Source organism: Pseudorasbora parva, chromosome 21 (genome assembly GCF_024679245.1).
Source record: "Pseudorasbora parva isolate DD20220531a chromosome 21, ASM2467924v1, whole genome shotgun sequence".
NCBI lineage: Eukaryota > Metazoa > Chordata > Actinopteri > Cypriniformes > Gobionidae > Pseudorasbora > Pseudorasbora parva.
The window spans coordinates 20747137-20768820 of record NC_090192.1 but is presented as its reverse complement, the minus strand read 5'-3'; the positions used below and the strand labels follow the sequence as shown (position 1 = coordinate 20768820).

At 40.8% G+C, this 21684-nt stretch overlaps 1 protein-coding gene across 1 annotated transcript in view; it reads right to left on the bottom strand.

Moving 5' to 3' along the window:
• Positions 1-1414: 1414 nt before the first annotated feature.
• The window catches only part of gucy2cb (guanylate cyclase 2Cb), a 31442-nt gene continuing 11172 nt past the window's right edge, over positions 1415-21684 (bottom strand). The window contains exons 15-27 of the mRNA XM_067429434.1: positions 21512-21616; positions 21337-21423; positions 21052-21184; positions 20778-20915; positions 14677-14765; positions 14363-14454; positions 14070-14225; positions 11834-12026; positions 11571-11745; positions 10449-10547; positions 2587-2681; positions 2059-2135; positions 1415-1936 (exon numbers count right to left, since the gene is read on the bottom strand). Of these exons, the coding sequence (XP_067285535.1) occupies positions 1738-1936; positions 2059-2135; positions 2587-2681; positions 10449-10547; positions 11571-11745; positions 11834-12026; positions 14070-14225; positions 14363-14454; positions 14677-14765; positions 20778-20915; positions 21052-21184; positions 21337-21423; positions 21512-21616 (1638 nt within the window). The 3' untranslated portion in view covers positions 1415-1737. The remainder of the gene's footprint in view (positions 1937-2058; positions 2136-2586; positions 2682-10448; positions 10548-11570; positions 11746-11833; positions 12027-14069; positions 14226-14362; positions 14455-14676; positions 14766-20777; positions 20916-21051; positions 21185-21336; positions 21424-21511; positions 21617-21684) is intronic.

The following is a 21684-nucleotide window of genomic DNA, read 5'->3' as shown; positions in this document are numbered from 1 at the left end:
AAGCTCGTTGTAGTCCAAACCAGCCGTTTTTGTAGGCAATAAACTGCCATAACTTTAAAAGACAATATCTCGGTTTGCATTGAACTTTCCGCGCTGTAACTTTGCAGACACTGTTTATACTCAAGCAGCAACATTACACACTAACTAAAGTTAAAAAAGGGAAATCGCATGCAACCACCCCTTTAATGCAACAGCATTTACAGCTTGATGTCTGTTTTTTTGTTTTTTAGAAAGAAGTTTTAGAACACTTGTTAAATAATGTTAGTTAATATAACACTTAGTATAAATGTTTTTATACATCCCAATATACAGTATTTACATTTTGCAGAGATTTCAATTCAAATCCAGTTCTGTCATCAACAAAGGGCTTTTGGAAAAGATACTGATGAGACCTTGGCTGTGTCTGAAATCGCATACTCTCTTGAGTATGTACTGATTTTGAATAAGTATTACTTCAGGACTGCTAAAAAAGTATGTTCTATAAAGTATGAATGTAATCCGGACGTATACAGTACAGGCCAAAAGTTTGGACACATTACTATTTGTAATGTTTTGAAAGAAGTTTCTTCTGCTCATCAACCCTGCATTTATTTGATCAAAAATACAGAAAAAAATTAATATTGTGATATATTATTATAATTTAAAATAATTGGTTTTCAATTTATTATACTTTAAATGATAATTTATTTCTGTGATGCAAAGCTGAATTTTCAGGATCGTTACTCCAGTCTTCAGTTTCACATGATCCTTCAGAAATCATTCCAATATGATGATTCAGTTTCAAAGTTGGAAACAGTTCTGCTGATTAATATTTTTTCATAACCTGTGATTCTTTTTATAATACATTGATGAATAAAAAGTGGAAAAAAAAAATAGAAAAAAAAGAAGCACATTTTTAAAAATAAAAATATTTTGTAACAACAATATACACTACTGCTCAGTAATTTGGGGTCAGTCTTTTTTTTTTTTTTATATATATATATATATATAAATCAATAATTTTATTCAGCAAGGATGTTAATAAATTGATAAAAATTAATAGTAAAGGAGATTTATATTATTTGAAAATATATTTTTATTTCGAATAAATGCAGTTCTTTTGAACCTTTTATTCATCAAATATATTAGGCAGCAGAACTGTTTCCAACACTCATAATAAATCAGAATGTGAGAATGATTTCTGAAGGATCATGTGACACTGAAGACTGGAGTAACGATCCTGAAAATTCAGCTTTGCATCACAGAAATAAATGATCATTTAAAGTATAATAAATTAAAAAACAAATATTTTAAATTGTAATAATATATCACAATATATTAAAAAAAAATCTGTATTTTTGATCAAATAAATGCAGTCTTGCTGAGCAGAAGAAACTTCTTTCAAAAACATTACAAATAGTGATGTGTCCAAACGTTTGGCCTGTACTGTATATCCGCTCAATACCCCCATGTTGTCATTATCATTTGACCTACCAGCATCAATTACGTCATTTCACTGTCATTCACAAATCCTCTCCCGTGGCTTCATGGGATGGTTAAGTGTCCATCGTATACACACTTCAAAATCTCGCTGGAAGTAGTAGATCAATCCGGGTGTTTTTTGCTTCCTCTTTTATAAGTACTCAAATCAATTCAGACATACTTCTTTTGTCACATACTGTTTTTCGCCTACTATAGAGTAGGAAGTATGAGATTTTGGATGCAGCCAGTGTGATAGTGTCATGTTTGGGGCTGGGGTTACAGGTATGTGCTTAGACTGTCACCGGTGGCCAAGTGGAGATACTCTGGCAGTTCTGTGCACTCCATTTCCACTTCCATTATGGGCTTCCTGTGGCGTGCTGACAGGGTCTGTCTCTTCCACAAGCTGGAGGGACGCTTCTCCAGGCACATCTTTATCATTTGAGACAGGTCCTGCTGCAGATTCTGGCAGTTTTCCCTGTCAGGAGAAGAGTAATGAAATCATTTTAAATTAATCAGGAGTAACGAGTAATGATCAGAAGTAATGAGCTCACAGACTAGTTATGAGGAATAATACGAGTCATAAAATGTTAAACTCACGCTGTTGGAGGCATTGGCAAATTATAATTTTGTCCTGTTACTCCTGTCAACCAGTATGTCGTCTCTTTTCCTTTACCCTGCAGAGTACATGAGGACCAATGCTGTTATTGTAACAAAATATTACAAATTTTATCATTTTAATTAAGTGAAATCAACCTGAATTAAAAGATATATAAATATTAGATTAAATTGAAATACTTAAATTAAAATCAAATCAAATACTAGGCAAGACAAGTTTAACATATGCATAACAATACCATGTGTAGGATTAAAAAATAAAAACAAGAATACTTAAAAGAGTTATAAAGACATTTTTAAAATAAAAAAAATGGTGATAAATAGCCATTATAAACTATCTGCCTGATTCTCTAAATTTGGGTACCCCTATCTGAGATGAAGCAGGTTCGTAATGTCTCCAGGACCTTACAAGTCGGTCCAAATACTACTAATTGATATAATAGTATATAAATAATACAAAAATAACACTGGTGAGGACAATCATCAACACACTGATAGTGAAATCACTACCTTTAAGTAAGTTTCTCCTCTCTTTTCATACTCAAACTTGCAGTCCGTGCGCTGGAGAATGTTGATAGTTGATTGACTCACATGGATTCGTAGTGCTGGGGTGAGAAGAGGAATGTAGAATAAAATATAGAATACACATATATGGATTACTCGCAATACTTTGGTTGGGGAAACTAGTGAACTGATTTACAGTAGCCTAGCCTACTGTTACAAAATTTGCTAAAAATAGTTTTTTAAAACCAAAAAAGTCTCTTGTGCTCACCAAAGCTACATATATTTGACTGAAAATACAGTAAGACAGTAGTATTGTTAAATGTTATTACAATTTCAAAATGTCTATTTAATGTCTATATAATGCATAATTTATTCCTTTGATCTTCAGTGTCACATAATTCATCAGAAATCATTCTGCTAAAGAAACATTTATTATTAGTATCAATGTTGAAAACAGTTGTGCTGCTTAATATTTCTGTGAAAATATCTAGGTTAGGCTACGTATATGTTCCCTGAAGGATGGAACGGACACATACGTCGGAACTGACCGACGAATTGCGGATTACTTTCAGAGACCTATTTACTTGGAGTGTAAACTAAACGAGCCTAACATTGGTTTGCGGTTCACACATTCCATACTCCTCCCCGTTGTGTGGGTATAAATCGGTATAAATAAGGAAGTGAATGCACCGCGTCTGTGCTTTTCGGCTGAGAAGCCGAACTTAGTGACTCGGCCGTTTAGCGGAGGTACAGCAACTGTAGCGATGGGACTTACATCTCCGTTCCCTCCTTCAGTGAACGAGGGTTACAAACGTAACGGAGACATTCCCATTCAGTCGGTCATACCAACGATGTGCAGGCTGATCCAAAATGAGCTAGTGTCTGCGGTCATCCAAAAATATGTTTAATGATATTCAGATCGTGGTCGGTCGGTCGGTCGTTTGAAATAAAGACAACGCGGGACAAAATGCCCGATTTCCCAACATGTTGAACTGAGCAATGCAATACCATTTTAATAGGGTATAGGCCTACTTTCAGACACATATAGCTCAGTAATGTCAGTTTTATGTTTTTTCTGAGAGAGGGCGGGATTTTTGTTGGGAAAGTTGGGAGAGAGTCACTTTGATTAGACTAGATAAACACATGCTGCATCAAAATTGTTAAGAAAACGAAACAAAATAAATGAATAAATCAAGCCTTTATTGCATAACACTATAGGCAACAGCATTCAGAAAAAGAACAGATTGCGCTCCTAATGCCTGGCTCCCACTACAGGAGTTTTAAAATCCTATCCGATTGTAAAATCTGGTTGCAGCACACACTTCAGGAGAATCTTCGCAGATTTTCTTCCCTCAAATCTTAAACATGCTCACACTACACAATTTGAAAATCGAGGAGCATCACACACTACAAAATATTAGTAAGATTATCTTGCCAGAGGAAGTGCTTCACACGATCTACGCAGCAGATCGTAAGCGGGAAAACAAAATGGATAGGCCTACTGTAGCATGAAAAGTTGCTGTATCAATAATGATCATTGTTGTGAGAAAAACCAAAAGCGTAAGAATAAACCAGTGGATTAGACAATGGTTGGGGAGATGGGCTCAACATGGATTGTCAGTTCTTCAGCAAGAAATGGTAATTTTATTGACCTTATTTGATACTGTCGTTCTGGCGCTCGTTGTGTATACGTTAGCTGTGTGTGTATGTGCAATGTATTTTTCCCCTCGGGGCTTGCCGTATAAAGGTGGTGCATGCACACTTTTTGTACTGGAGTGTAGCGTTTTTTTTTTCTTTTCAGGCTGGTTATTTTGTGTGACCGAGAATACAGTGAAGAAACATTCAGACGACTGTCATTTATTGTTTTCTTATTTCTAAGTATTTTAGGCGAACCCTGCATGAGCGCTGTCACACTATAGTGTGCTAGAATGTTTACCGCTGCCTAGTTCAAAAGCGATCGTCACGTCACCTGTTAGAGTGTAATAGATTTGTGCTGTCAAATGAAAAGCAAGAAATGCTGATATTCATTCATTCATTCATTCATTCATTCTCTCTCTCTCTCTCTCTCTCTCTCTCTCTCTCTCTCACTCTCTCTCTTTTTCTGAGAGCTAGAGCAAACTACGGCAACTCAACTCGCGTCGCCATTTCGACATGTCCGTCTCGTCGTAGACTTGTTTCCTATTGGCTATTGTGACAGTACTGACTGTAGTGTGAGCCGGCAATAAGGGCTTTCACACTTTTCCAAAAGTGGGCTTTCTCTCAGTTGACCTGCTGATGAATTCTCCAAGCAGGTTCGAAACATAAACATCGCATTCATCAATAATTTGCAACTATGCTGAAATGGACAATGATGGGCTGCCTCAGGAACACTCTCGCTGCTGCACCTCTAAGCACACATCAGGGCCTAAAACATTTCTCTCCTCCACAGGCTGGATTAATGGATAATATAGGCCAGGGAGCATTTACTACTTTTAAAAAATGTGGGTCGTGTACAATATTTTCTTTTCCGCGGTCTGAGTTGCGGGTGGGTTAGTTGAAAACGTTGGTCGGGTGCGGGTTGTTTATACATTGACCCACGTATCACTAATACGTACGTCAGAACTGACCGACGAATTGGGGATCTACCAACACGCCATTGCTGCTGTCCCTTCCAGCGTTCTGCCTGAGCTCCCTGGTCCACCCCCATCTGTTGGTGCAGGAAATCATGGCTCTAAGTAGAGAAGGTTAGTCATTGTTCTTCCGCAAGACACACTCAGTGGGACTATCGTATCCCTCTAGGAGAAAGGAACGCTGTGGCAGCCACATCCTTCCCGTAGGAAGGTGAAATGTGGAAGTTACACATATTGACTAGCCAAACAGGGTAATACAACATAGGTTGGTAACACTGCAGAGAGCAGATGGGACAGAGAAAAGCCAGGGTTGGGTCTGCCTCCTCAGAGGCCAGCACTTGCAGGTTCACTATACCTGCTCCCTGAAGGGAGTGGTAGGAAGGAACCTTGGGCACGTATCTAGGCCAGGTTCTCAGGACAATATGAGAGTTGGCGGGCCCGAATTCTTGGCACGATTCGTCAACCTGAAAATGCTTGCAGGTCCCCTACCCTCCAATGCAGTCGGGGGTACTTTCTAAATAATCTTATTACTGTTTGGGACAGAAGCAAAAAACACGATTTCAATCGGAAACAAGATAATTTTTCCTATTGGCAGATCTTGTTTTAGTCAAAAACTTTTTTTAAAAAGTAATTTTACTTATCCATTAAATGCATCATGATTTATGATGGTTTTGGTGATATTTAGACTAGAAACAAGACAAAATACTAAGTAAGAACTTTTTTTCTCAAAGGGAGGTCTCTGCAGTGCTGTGATTACCAGAGACAGGCCCCAAGAGGTTAACAAGGTAGGAACCTGTAAGGAACCTGATGATCTGGTTGTGCTTCCCTATTATATAGACTCGCCTTTGACTGCATCGTGATCTGCCGCGGCTGCTGCAACATAAACTTTAAGGTTGAACGGAGACAGCCATCACTCCAACCCATCTTGCAGGAAGGAAAGCATGACCCCAACTGAACATCTTTGGGGGTCTTCCTGGAGGGAAGAGCACTATTCAACGAACAGGTTCCACTTCAATGCCTCGCCCACCAGAGAGTCTAAGATCTAATAACTTCCTCATGCACTTTCGTGAAGAAAGACAGAGAACCAGCACGGGCCGCCCCTAGATAACAGTCGCAACCTTGAGGGTTCAGAACACGGTGGTGCATTCTAATCAGACCCGACGGTCGTGGCGGCCCGGGAAAGCATAGCCGTCAGCTCTGGGGCGATTCAGGCAATGCTACCACACCCAAAGAGGGCAGCGCAGCCGAATCCTCTTCCCCGGAGGACATCACCCTTTAAATGCAGCGATTGACATCCTGTCTTCTGCAGGAGCCCTCAAAAAAATTACTGGCCGCCCATGGGAAGGACCAGATTGCTCTCTTGGAAGCACCACAGCTTGCATTGTGGATGAGTGAGGGGCCCGAGGAGGTTGACTCTGCGGGAAAGCTGTCACTGTGATCTTCCCCAAGCACGAGAGACAGCGATCGGGACCGTCAGCCGGGAACAGATAGTGACCACATTACTGGTGCCAAAGTGCAGAAAAGTTCTGAATTGCAAGCCTGTTGTAAACACCAACACTCTTTGAAGACGCAACCTCCAGTCATCTGACCTAACAGCGCTCACGCTGCAGGCGCACGCTTTTCAAGAGCTGTGTAAAAGCTGTTTTTGTCACTCTCTTGTGACTGCGACCAACACTGCTTGAGCTGTCCCACCCACACCACACTGAACATCTTTGGGGGTCTTCCTGGAGGGAAGAGCACTATTCAACGTCCTTCCAAAGAGCAGGCTTTTTCAAGAAACACCTGTTTGTAGAAACGATCACAACAAAGGGAAAAGCAATCGTTCAGCTCCAAAGTAGAAAGCAAAGATGCGGTGCATTCACTTCCTTGAACCGCATCCCAATGTTCATTGGCTAGTTTAGTTTACACTTGAAGAAGATAGGTCTCTGAAAGTGATCCCCAATTCGTTGGTATGTCAAACATGACCAACTGATAGGGAACCATGGTAGACTATTCTTTGATCAAAAGAAAGTTCAAAAGAACATAATTTATTTGAAATATGTAATTATATAAATATACATTGAATACTGTGTTGGTCCACATTTTTCTGCCAAAACAGCCCTGACCCGTCGAGGCATGCACTCCACTAGACCCCCAAAGGTGTGCTGTGGTATCTGGCACCAAGATGTTAGCAGCAGATCCTTTAAGTCCTGTACGTTGCAACATGGCCTTCATGGATCGAACTTGTTTGTTCAGCTCATCCCACAGATGCTCAATTGGGTTGAGATCTGGAGAATTTGGAGGCCAGATCAACACCTTAAACTCATTGTTGAGCTCCTCAAACCATTGCTGAACCATTTTTGCTTTGTGTCAGGGCACATTATCCTGCTGAATGAGGCCACAGCCACCAGGGAATACTATTTTCATTAAAGGGTTTACATGGTAACATCCACATGGATGGCAGGACCCAAGGTTTCCCAGCAGAACATTGTCCAAAGCATCCCACTGCCTCCGCTTGTCACGGTTTATAGATTCACCGTCTCTCTTATCTGTGTCTTGTGAGGTTGTGTTGGAGGCGTGGTCACTGATTATGGGACTCATCACCTTCACCTGCTGCACTCATCAGCCACACTATTTAACCTGGTCTCTCACTGGCACCTATTGTCAGATCGTTTCAAGCGCTCCTGGTGTGGCTTGCCTCGGCTTCTGTTCCCCTGGGGGATTTCTCTGTTCCGCGTCCAGGATTTCAGCCTCTGGCTTTCCGCTGCTTCCCTGCTTCACTGGCTTGCATGCCTGGCCGCCTGCACCTGACCTTTGCTGTGGTTCGCCTGCCTGTGCCCTGGAGCTTGTCTCTTTTGCAACTTTTCTGCCTGTTATTGAGTCTTGTTTATTGTTGCTCACCGTCCTGTTTAACAATAAACTTATCTTTTTTCACTATTGGATCCTCCTGTCTCTCATTACAGCTGTGACACTGCTGGCTTGCCTTCTTCCCATAGTGCATCCTGGTGCCATGTGTTCTTCAGGTAAGCAACGCACCTGGCCATCCACGTGGTGTAAAAATAAAGCGTGATTCATCAGCCCACTGCTTTCTGGTCCAGTTCACATGCCCAGTATTTGTGCTTTTGGCGGAGGACAGGGGTCAGCATGGACACCCTTACTGGTCTGAAAGATAGATACTGACCACTGCAGACCGGGAACACCCCACAAGAGCTGCAGTTTCGGAGATACTCTGACCCTCGTCTAGCCATCACAAATTGGCCCTTGTCAAACTTGCTCAAATCCTTACGCTTACCCACTTTTTAACACATCAACTTTGAGGCCAAAATGTTCACTTACTGCCTAATATATCCCACCGACTAACAGGTACCATGATAAAGAGATAATCAGTGTTATTCACTTCACCTGTCAGTGGTAATAATGTTATGCCTGATCGGTGTGTGTGTGTGTATATATATATATAATTAATCTGAAGTTAAATCTGCCTCCTGGTAGGTTTATTTTAAGCCTCAGTTTAGTCCTGGTGTCGTGTATATATAGTTTTCCTCCAGGAACTCAGCTTATTAAACTATGGACTAGACCAAGTCTAAAAGCTATTTAAAATAATAAGAGCTCATCTTTAATATAATCAGTGTTAGTTACTTCACCAGTCATAATGTTATACCTGATCGGTGGGTGTATATATATTAAGGATGCACCAATCCGATACTGAGCATCGGTATCGGCTCTGATCTGCCATTATTTGCCAGATCGAGTATCGGTCAGACAGGACCGATCCAAATTCGATACTGTTTGTATAATATTCGGTGTAATGGTTAAGTGCCCCCAGTGCCCCACAAACCTAGTGCCCCACAATATAAAGCACCATCAATGATTTGTGCACTATATTATAAGTGTTCTAAAGCCATTCCATAGTTTAATGTGAGGTACAGATGAATATTTAAGTCATTTAATTCAAGTTCACGTTAATGCACGCTTCCCTCCGCTGACCGCTACAGATCAGTCACTTTCCATTCAGCTTTCAAACTGTGTGTCGCAGTCAACATGATGAAATCTCCAAGAAGATTCATTGTTTCTGTTATTATGCTGTAGATAACGGTCTACGGTTTCTCATAAAATTACTTTATCTTGCTGGCGTTATTGCTGTAAATCGTGTTAACGTTACTTTCTCCCGGGTATCTGTTAGATCGCAACACTGGACAAAGAGATTGTATTGTTCTTCACACACAGTAACTGAAATGTTAAACAGTTAAAAGACACACATAGATACACTATGCATCGATATATCTTCCCTTTGTGTTCTGAACTTGTCACTGCAGACGGAGCGTTGCACACTGACTCCGTGTTGCTTCAAGTGCATCATCCTGCACACGGGATGCGCATACGCGCTTTGTGCCGCACTATATTATAATACTTTTGCGCTATCTTGTTCTGCCCTATCCATAATATGTTGCTGCCTCATTAAAAAGATGCGCTATACTGTACATTCAAAATACATGTACATATACATGTTCTTAGTATATAAGCCCTATTTTTATAAATATATTTACTTGTTTTTCATGAATGTATTTTGTGTAACATTTTACCAGATTTAGAGCTTCACTTATTCATTTTTATGGTTTTCTGTATATTTTCCCCACTAAATGTTTAGGTTTTATACAATTATTGTGCACTCTTGATTTTGTAACTTTTGTAAGTAGGAACGTTTGTAGCTGCAGCTGTGGTAACTAGAGCAGAGAACACTTCTGACTCCGTGATTGGTAGATAGGTGAAGGGCGGAGCTTCAGGCCAAAACACAACATGTCAACATTAACATCAGCTGAGGGCTGCAACAACAACTTTAAAATGACAATATCCTGGCTGGATTTGAAATTAACATGATTTCTTAATGTCTAGTGACATATCAGGGCCATTTTATGATTAATTGAAATACATTTCTTACATACAGTTCCTGTAACTCACAAAAGAGTAATTATCAGTTCAACACACTATAGATATATTTTTAAACAAAACTGCATTGGTATTGGATTGGTATCGATTTAGTTTCAGTATCGACCGATACTCAGAATTTTTAATATCGGATCGGTTCTGAAAAAATTGTATCGGTGCATCCCTATATAATATTTATAAATATTATATTATAAATGTCATCACCTTAGCTTTAAATCAATTTAATGCATCCTTGCTGAAAAAAGTATTAATTTCTAAAAAAAATAATAATAGTTTGTACTGACCCCAAACTCTTGAACGGTAGTGTATGTTTTGAAAGGCAGCACTACTCACGTAGACCTGTGGACTCCATGCGAGATGCCGTGTTCACAGTGTCTCCAAACAGGCAGTATCTGGGCATCTTAATTCCCACTACACCAGCAGCACAGGGCCCTGTGCACATGCAACATAAAAATGACAAACTAAGGGGTGTATAGTATATTATTTGTAGTATTTCAAATATTTTTCAGAATCTGATTAAAACAATCAGATTGAGTACAATAGTATGTGTTTTTGGTGAGCTCTGTATTTTTTTTCAGTGTATGATTTTGACCCAGAGTAGTCCCCCTGTATCTCTGGCTAGGATAGGAACCAGCCAAGAGTGAGGATTCCCGGTGAAGGAGGGATGCAGAAAACTGTCAAGGAACAGAGGTGAGTCGACTACATACATATATATATATATATATATATATATATATATATATATATATATATATATATATATATATATATATATATATATATATATATATATATATATACCTCCTCTTGTGCTGATTGATTAGATCATTTTAACATGTTCCTCTTTAACTTCTCAAAACATCATTTAAATGATCCTTTACCTTTCATGTAGTGCATTATATTGCTGTTTGTGAATGCAAAGTCTTAAAGGTCAAAATGCTCAATAAAAAATATAGAAGCAAATCTGAACTGCCTGAAACAAGTTAGTAAATCTTGCTTCCTGCACAACCCACTTTGCACGCACTTCAAATAATGATTACTCAGGTTCAATTGACACCATCATTACTGCTCTTATCACTCTGTATACAAGTACTGAGGAAGCCTCAGAGCTGAAATTCAGATATGGTAATGGATATTTTGTTTCCGACATGCAGAAGACCAATCACAACAGATTGGGCCATCTGACTAATCAGAAGAGTAGGCTCGCAGATTTGGAAAGACTCCTTTATTGAACGATTTCAGATTTTGTGAGAAAAGAGGTGATGCTGAGAAAGGGTTTTTAACCCTTGATACACATGTAAACCTACTATAGGATATAATAGGGGCACTTTAAACATTTTTTTTTTTTTGCTGCTGTGCCATTAAGAAATGTTGTTTGCAACAATTGAAATCTTTAACCTAACAGAATACAAGGCCTCACTGTTGAGCAGAGTACAATGAATGACTGGCCGTTACCTGAATGCACACCAATGCGAATCCACACAGGCATCCCAGGTAGATGGCGTAACTGGAATGTGCCCATGAAGGCCAAGATGTCCAGTGCCATGAAGCAAATATCCATTGCATGCCTGTTCCCATTACGTCGAGGAAGACCAGACACCACCATGTATGCATCACCAATCGTCTCTACCTGGAATAGACATACAGACACATCCCCTTGAATTACTGAGGCATTGTAAAAACCTTCTCTGATTCTCATTCAGTTATAATTGAAATACCTTATAGACATCATGACTGTCAAGTATGCGGTCAAAGTTTTTGTAGATGTCATTGAGCATGTCCACCACCTCCATGGGTGTGCTGAAGTGGCACAGTGTGGTGAATCCCACAATGTCACTGAAGTAGATGGTGACCTCATCAAAGAGCTCAGGCTCCACTTTTCCTGTTTCCTTCAGAGAGCGCACAACTGGTCTGCAACAAAAACAAAATGGCATAGGTTAATGATGAAGGGAAAAGGGAAAAGGGAAAAGGGAAGGGAAAAGGGAAGGGAAAAGGGAAGGGAAAAGGGAAGGGAAAAGGGAAGGGAAGGGAAAAGGGAAGGGAAAAGGGAAGGGAAAAGGGAAGGGAAGGGAAAAGGGAAGGGAAGGGAAAAGGGAAGGGAAGGGAAAAGGGAAGGGAAGGGAAAAGGGAAGGGAAGGGAAAAGGGAAGGGAAGGGAAAAGGGAAGGGAAAAGGGAAGGGAAGGGAAAAGGGAAGGGAAGGGAAAAGGGAAGGGAAGGGAAAAGGGAAGGGAAGGGAAGGGAAGGGAAAAGGGAAGGGAAGGGAAAAGGGAAGGGAAGGGAAGGGAAGGGAAAAGGGAAGGGAAGGGAAGGGAAAAGGGAAGGGAAGGAAAGGGAAAAGGGAAAAGGGAAGGGAAGGGAAAAGGGAAGGGAAGGGAAGGGAAAAGGGAAGGGAAGGGAAAAGGGAAGGGAAGGGAAGGGAAAAGGGAAGGGAAGGGAAGGGAAAAGGGAAGGGAAGGGAAAAGGGAAGGGAAGGGAAGAGGGAAGGGAAGGGAAAAGGGAAGGGAAGGGAAAAGGGAAGGGAAGGGAAGGGAAGGGAAAAGGGAAGGGAAGGGAAAAGGGAAAAGGGAAGGGAAGGGAAGGGAAGGGAAAAGGGAAGGGAAGGGAAAAGGGAAAAGGGAAAAGGGAAAAGGGAAAAGGGAAAAGGGAAGGGAAGGGAAGGGAAGGGAAGGGAAGGGAAGGGAAGGGAAGGGAAGGGAAGGGAAGGGAAGGGAAGGGAAGGGAAGGGAAGGGAAGGGAAGGGAAGGGAAGGGAAGGGAAGGGAAGGGAAGGGAAGGGAAGGGAAAAGGGAAGGGAAGGGAAGGGAAAAGGGAAGGGAAGGGAAGGGAAGGGAAAAGGGAAGGGAAGGGAAAAGGGAAAAGGGAAGGGAAGGGAAGGGAAGGGAAGGGAAGGGAAGGGAAGGGAAGGGAAGGGAAGGGAAGGGAAGGGAAGGGAAGGGAAGGGAAGGGAAGGGAAGGGAAGGGAAGGGAAGGGAAGGGAAGGGAAGGGAAGGAAAGGGAAGGAAAGGGAAGGGAAGGGAGAAGGGAAAAGGGAAGGAAAGGGAAAAGGGAAAAGGGAAAAGGGAAAAGGGAAAAGGGAAGGGAAAAGGGAAAAGGGAAAAGGGGGAAGGGAAGGGAAGGGAAGGGAAGGGAAGGGAAGGGAAGGGAAGGGAAGGGAAGGGAAGGGAAGGGAAGGGAAGGGAAGGGAAGGGAAGGGATTTTGATTAGAATAGGCACATGAATTGAAAAATACTTTACAATAAATATTGCAATATTGCATAAGAAAATAAGAATAGTCCATTTTGATTTCATTGTGACTTAAAATATGAACTTTAATTGAGCATTCGATGACAGCAAGGACCATCTAAAGCTGTGTTTCCACCACAGGAATCTTCCTCAGGAACTAAGGATTTTGGGGTGGGTACTCTGCGTTTCGACTGCAGGTACAGGGGTCTAAATGAAGTTCCAGGTAAAAATTTTCCCCTCAAAATGGCCCTGTTCGCGAGGTAGTACTTTTTCAATGTTCAGGAACTTTCGGGGGTGGGACTTGGGCGCTGAACATGCTGATTGGTTGAGCTCACCCAGCATTTTATTTCAACCTAAAAGTCAGTTGTGGTGTGTGCAGTAAGAGTTGTTTGCTATTGGAATCAACAAAAATACAACCGATGGACCGGCAACAAGGTTCAGGCTTTTTTAAGTGTATTTGCGGAAGACGAAATCTAATCTTCACAGTACTTTAGACCGCGATAGAAATGCAGACAGCAACAGGTCTGGAGGAAAAAGGTTCCTCAGACAAATTGTTCTGCAAAATTTTGGTGGAAAGGGGGCTTAAATGTAAAAATAGGGAAAGTGAGCAAGTGTACAATTAAAAAAATCACTAATACTGGCCAATAATCAGTGTGTTGCAGATATATCATACATATCAAATAATAATCACAACAAGATTATGTAGTGTTCTTCTGTTAGTTGAGTTCAGACCCAGGCAGAAGCATGAAGTTTAGGCAGTCCGCTCTGTCTCTCTCAGCCTTGTATAGAGCTGTGCGTTCCTCAACCAGCCGCTCCAGGTTACGGGAATACATCTGCAGCCGGCGGATCAGATTCTCCATGTAGCTCTCATGTTCCTGGTTGTCCAGACTATTCATTATCAAATCAGGAAATCATGTATTAGAGAGATTTCTACATCATACTTGGTTTGATTTGTATTTCTTTCTTCTTTGTCTACCAGTTCTCTAAGATTTCTCAGTGTCGAACAAAAGCATTTAAAAAGTTACCTGACAATCCTCCATAGAGTGATTTCTATCTTTTTGAAGTCTGGTCTTCTGTCTGGGTCCTCGTCCCAACAATTTTTGATCAGCATGCAAACCTGGAGAAACGGATTAAATGGGTAAAGAGCCAAATAACAGGGCACCAATTAGGACTGTAGTTAAAAAATATATAATTTTTTTATTTACATGAATGTACATTACTTCTCAATTTTGTATATTTTTGAAAGAAGTCATACTCATCAAGGCTGCATTTATTTAATCAATTAATACTGTTTGTACAAATAACGATTTGTGTACGAGTAAAACAAATGCATACATACCTCTTGCTCTCTTTCACTGGTGTTCTCAAAGTTTAGATCAGGTCTGAAGAAAGATGTCGTACTAGGGTATTGCACTCTGGCTAGTTTCTCTGGTAAAGGAAAGTGGATAAGTTAAAGAATTAGGAATCAATCACCAAAATATAAAAACAATTTGTTCCAAATCTGTCTGAATTTCTTCTGTGAAACACAAAAGGTGAACTTTTCACAAATATCCTGGTGGCTCAATCTAATTGTCATAAGTGAATGAGGTCTGCATCAAGCTCCAAAATGACAAAACAAGCACCATAAAAGTATGAAAAAAATATTCCCAGTGCACCATATTCTAAGCCTTTTAAAGCCTGTCATTGAAATTTAAGCCATTTTTGATTTTCTTCTCACTTTGGAACGTTCATGAATGAATTAGTCTTTCAATGAGTCAATGATCATAGCTCCCTGGAGGGAAAGATTATTAGTGAATAACAACTGGCTATTCTAACTGAAGCATGTGTGAACACTCCAATTTCATTGGCTGGCAATAGTCCTTGACGCCATTAGCATTGGCCCTAGAAGTATAAAAGGGTGCCTGTGATACATGTCATCAGATTTTTTTGTCTTTAGGAGCCGTTTGTTTAGCTAGCATGTAGTGAAGGCAAATCTATAATGGATCCGAGCAAGTGTGAGAAGTTTACAATGCAGAAGCTCTGTTCATTTCTGTCCTTATTCACGGCTCAGGGCCTGCTGTTGCTGAGGCATAGAAGAGGCTTAAGTTGTGGGGAGTGAAGGTTAAACTGACTGAGGATTTTGAGAGAAGTGTGGCTCTTTAGAGATCCACAGTTATGGGCTCTAACAGTCTTCTGGATCATTATATGCTGTCTTTAGTGTCATCTGACCCAGCAGATAGTATTTTGTTGGAACCATCAAGCCATGGGGAGATGGGGTTGAAGAGGCCGAAGATAGTATATGTGCTGAGTCTTCTCAGCAAGTCACTTGTGGCAGGCTGGACAAGTGCTTACTGTCAGGCCATATTTTGCCCTTCACCCATGAGCCTTCCATTCCTTTCTGACATCCCCGCAGAACTGGAGAAGTTGTAGAAAAAACATTATTCACCTTGCATTCATTCATTTCAACTTTCAATCTACTTGAATGTGGAAGGATTGAGTGAGCATGTGATGATGGGCCCCTGTTGAAGAGATGCTTGCAAGCTATTTCTCACAGGGTGAATTATCCTCTTTGAAGGCAACGATTGTCCCCAAAAGCAGTTGCCGAGCTGCGCTGTACCACAGACCTAAATAAACAGCCACTGCTATAGTTTGCTCAATGACAGCAATGGTGGTTATGGAAAGGCATCTGTGGCTGAACCTGGCGGACATCGGGGAGAAAGAGAAGAATTTTCACCTTAATGGCCAGGTCTCGCACTCTCAACTTTTCAACACATATGTAGAGTGGATAGTTGGGACAGTAGTTGGTGGGAACAATCAAAGGCATTCAAGAAGTATACCGGTGGTGCCGATCTAGATCCCTGCCTAAAGCCCCTGGGGATCCTGGCCCATCACAGTCTGAGGAATGAGGACTGCAGGGCCAGAGGGAGAGTGTAGCCACTCATGCTCCTCCTACTTCGAGAAGAAGAGCAAAGAAGAGACGGGACAATAGAAGTATGCAGAAAGATCTGAGGGAGGGAGGTAATTAATAAAAAAGGGATTTGGTTAAACACAAGACCGAACTTCTGAGGAGAATAACATCTCTCCTCCTCCGTCCTACCCTACACATTCTATAGCGTAGAGCAGAATAATAAGAAGTATCGTGTATGACGGTCATGGAGTAGGAATGCTCAAATCTGGTGGCATATTATTTCCCCTTAGAGTTGATTGAACTGAACTAAAATACTCGGCAATTGCATACCCCGTTTAGTTATCCCTCTCTAATGATAGTTTGGGTAAATTTGATATGGCACTGTACTCCAATGCTGCATTCCACTCCACTTTAAGACACGCACTTGCAAACTTCCCTAAGCACTCCCCCTTGGGGGAATCCCCACTGCCATTTTGAAGTGCGGACAAGGGAAGTTTATATGGACAGACCCTTGCTCCCTCGATTTTGACCGAGGGAGCGAGTCTACTTCATATGTACACTTCAGGCAGTTTTATATACCACAATGCAACGCGATTGTGACGTCACCACATATCGCGTTTAATTTACCCCACCACAAACAACCCTATGATATTTTTAAAAACATTTAAAACAACCCAAACACATCCATATACATATAGAATGCTGCATTTAACAATTTCTTAAAGGAAAAAATAAATAAATAAATCAACTCCAAAGTGGATTCCAAGTGATCAAGGGCTTAGGGCGTTCCAGTTCAGTCCATTGCAAAGTTTTCGCCAGTAGTGGGCACTCATGCACTGTAAGCAATGACGCACATCCGAGTGAACGAGACGGAGGGTAGTTTGCGAGTGAAGGGCATGATAAAAAAACGAACTGGAACGCAGCTACTGTTGGGTTTTTAAGTAGGGGTATGCATTTACCCCGGAGCAGGGAGTCATCAGATACCTGTTTAACTATTACATGGGTTGCAAATGCTGTGAGTCAAGGATGTTCTACTAGTCCCTCTGTCACATACAACAGCAAGTTATCTGTCACTTACTACGGCAAGTGGGGAAAAAAGATATCAGAATGCAAGCAGAGTGTGAGCTCTTTCCTCTTATTGACATAGGCTAATTAAGCAGAGCTGCAGTTCCCCTGTGGTTTCCCAGTGATAGTGGTAATGGCCAAGAACGACAGTGATATAATTTTTCTCCCTGTGGCAATTATTCCGTAAGAGCTGTGTCAAGCCTAAGAGGCTGTCACAGCTAAGACCTTTTTTGTCCTCAGAGTTTTGCTTTCAGAGCTAGAATAGCCTGCAGGGGAGAGATGAAGGTTGTATAGGCCAGGACATCCCTTGCTAAAAAGGCATAGAAGCTGGAATATCTTCTACATTTATGGGAAATAATGACATAGTAATGAAATAATGATAGGGAAAACTCCTGCCAGACAGACCATGTACATATTTTTATGGCCACGTCCTGGAATGACCCTCTGGCTCCAGCTGAAATAATCTGATGAGTCAATGTACATTATGCCCAGTGTGCCCCGGTAATTCACCTCTCTAGAAAGTAACGAAGAAGAGACTGTGCACTGCAACGACCACGCGCCACCACAGAAGAAGAGCACCCCCCCATAGAGCACTGATATTCGATAGTGAAATTTGTTCGTAATTGTCAATCCATTGTGATCTATTGTGATACATTGTGAAAATGACATAACTAAACAAAATTCTTGGTCACTTAAGCTTCCTCTTGCCAAGACACTTGTCAAGAAAGTAAGTGACACCTATAATCTAGCAGAAGATACAAGTGTGGAGGGAGAGGCTATGAGGACTCTCTTCTTAAGATGGACATTTTTCCATCTTAAGAAGCCAGATTTCTACAATGTGGCAGAACTATTAATGGTTCAGTTTGAGGAATCTGATGAGGCGAAAAAATTGCCACATTCCTCCACTAAAATGGCAGAACCACTGATGGATCAAGTGGCACCTTGGCATCTCACTCCACCTGTTAAGGAGGACATACTGCCATCTCTTTCCACTGTGGCACAACAACTGATGGTTCAGATGACACCTGCTGAGGCGGAGCAAGAGCGTCCACCTAAAAGGCGATTGAGCAGAGGACAAAGAAGTAGAGAAAGACAGACTCTTCAATTATAAAACGACCAGATGCAACTTCATCACCAGCAAAAACTTGCATGGATGGACAATCCTGCTCAAAATACCAAGGCTGGGGAAGAGACAATGTAGAAGAAGAGAGAGCTTGAAGATGGAAGCTTGTAGAAATAATAGTAGAGGTCGATCTAAGACAAGAAAGGAGAATGAAAAGAAGGAGAGAGCAATTGAATATGAGATTGCTTGGATGGACAGTACAACAGTCACACATATGAAAAAAGAGAGGATGTAAAGAGAAGGCCTGAAAGACAAGCCAACAAGACAGAAGACACAAAGACAGAGCAGGCAGCAAATATTACTCCACCACCTGCAAAGTGAAAACAGCATGCTGGACTCAGACTCATGTATGGGCCAGGGCTCGCAAAGCCCAACGTCCCGGGCAGCCAGATGAATGTCATTATATTCCTTTCTGTTGTTCACTCTCTCTGGACTTTACATTTGAAGGGCGCACATGTATGTGTATGTGTGTGCCCGTGGTTCTAACCACACAAACGTCATTAGTTGACCTCAGACAACATTATAAAAAAATTAAAAAGACAGTTCATGACACCTTTAAAACAGTAATCATAAACAACTGAAAATATGTAAACAACTGAAAAGTCTGTGCAGCATAGGTCACTGCACATGATGAAAGCATATACATTTATTTCTAAATTACATTTAGACATACATACAAATAAAGCTATTATATGGCTTCAGTAGACACTGTATAAAGCACACATACACTATATTGTCAAAAGGTTTGGGACGCCTGCCTTTACATGCACAACATGAACTGTAGTAACATCCCATTCTTAATCTGTATGGTTTAATATGGAGTTGGCATACCTTTTGCAGCTATAACAGCTTAAACTATTCTGGGAAGGCTTTCCACAAGGTTTAGGAATGTGTTGATGGGGATTTTTGACCATTCTTCTAGAAGCGCATTTGTGAGGTCAGGCACTGATGTTGGACAAGAAGAACTGACTCGCAGTTTCCGCTCTTATTTTATCCCAAAGGTGTTCTATCAAGTCGAGTTCAGGACTCGCTCATCCATGTCTTTATGGATCTTGCTTTGTGCACTGGTGCGCAGTCATGTTGTACCAGGAATTGTCCAAAATGTCTTGGTATGTTGAAGGATTAAGAATTCCTTTCACTGGAACTAAAGGACCAAGCCCAACCCCTGTAAAACAACCACACTCCATAATACCGCTCCGTAATGGAGGCCAGCTAGTAGCTGCTGTGCAAGTAAACCTCACTCCTCTAACCCCAAGAAATGTGGACAACTGACGCTAGAGGTTACAGCCTTTAGCCTCCTTGTTAGAGAGTCCAACTCTCATGCCAGCGGAACTGGGTTTGAGTCAGGAGAGGTAACATGGTTCGAACAGGAGGCGGTTCGAACAGGAGGGGTAACACCTTCACCAAACTTTACAATTGGCACAATGAAGTCAGGCAAATACCATTCTCCTGGCAACCTCCAAACCCAGACACATCCAACGGATTGCCAGACAGAGAAGCCCGATTGGTCACTCCAGAGAACACGTCTCCACTGCTCTAGAATCCAGTGGCGGCGTGCTTTACACCACTGCATCAGATTGGTGATGTAAGGCTTGGATGCAGCTGCTCAGCCATGGAAACCCATTCCATTAAGCTCTCTACACACTTTTCTTGAGCTAAACTGAAGGCCAAACACAGTTTGGAGGCGTCTCTCCACTCTGTGATTTTACGTGGCCTTACACTTCGTGGCTAACTATATGTTGTTTCCAATTGCTTCCACAAATTTCACAAATTGATTTATTGCACAGGTGCAACCTACCATGCTTGGCCAACCTACCATGCATCACGGTACCATGCTTGAATACACTGAGCTCCTTAGAGCGACCCGTTCGTTCACAAATGTTTGTAGAAGCAGTCTGCATGCCTAGGTGCTTGATTTTATACACCTGTGGCCATGGAAGTGATTGGAAGACCTGAATTAAATTTTTTGGAGAGGTGTCCCAATACTGTTGTATATATATATATATATATATATATATATATATATATATATATATATATATATATATATATATATATATATATATATATATATATATATATATATATAGTGTAAATGTTAAGCTTCAGTCATAATTTATTGTAATTGCAATAACCTGCATGGAAAACAGCTATTAGCACTATAAGTCTAAAAATTCCCTTTTGTGTGGGTAAAATAAATGAAGATACATAATTTTTGGCTGAACTATTCTTTTAAAGTTAAACATGGCATGTAGCATACATAAATAATCTCGACTTTGCATGCATGATGAAAGAAATCACCAGTAGGTGTCACTGGTGATGATTGTGTGTATTGTTTGTGCAGCTGTCTAGCTCTTTCTCTCACCAGCACGATTAGAGCAGGAGCTCGTGTAGAACGTGCACTTCCTCATCATGATCTCCTGAGAAATAATAGCAAAACTGTACACATCTCCTTTCTGAGAGATCCTCTGTTTCCTGAGGTGTTCAGGGGCCGTCCACAGATCTGAGAGAAGCGGAAACACAAATAGGTAAACATTAACATAAGCAAATTATTAACCAAATAGCTAATTCTTAATATAACCTAAATGTAGAAATAACTGAAAGACTTGTCAGGATAATAATAATAAACCATCCTTCACCTTTACTGGGAGTGAGAATTGTATTGAAGCCAAAGTCTGCAATCTTTACTACCATACGGTTGTCAACCACACAGTTAGTGGATTTAAGACGCCCATGGACTGCGATATTGCTTGCGTGGAGATAAGACATGCCCTAAAGGTGGTCAAAATTTAATACGATAAACCTATTAATGAAAGATGCATTATAGCACCATCTAGGATCCATTCAGACAATGTTATATGCAAAGAATTAAATAATACAACCTGAATTTGAGGAAAAAAACTCTTTAAGAAAAAAAACATTACCTTTGCAATATCATACATGACAGAGATCTTAAACTGCCAATCCATGAAGGTTTCTTCTGGGTATGAAATCTTATCATTAAGCACATACTAAAAGAATAAAAATCCATATTTTAGAATTAATTTACTATTTTAGATTTGTTTTATTACATCATACAAAGCTTGTAATAATACTCACTCTAAGAGATCCTCTTTCTCCATATTCAAAAACGCCAAAATACTCATTGTCAAATTTGACTGTCCCATAGAATTTGGTAAGATTGTAATAATCAATTTTCAAGAGCTGAAATGAAAGTGGTATCTATTATTATTTATATTGTGAACAACACAAAGTAACTCAGGTTTTATTTT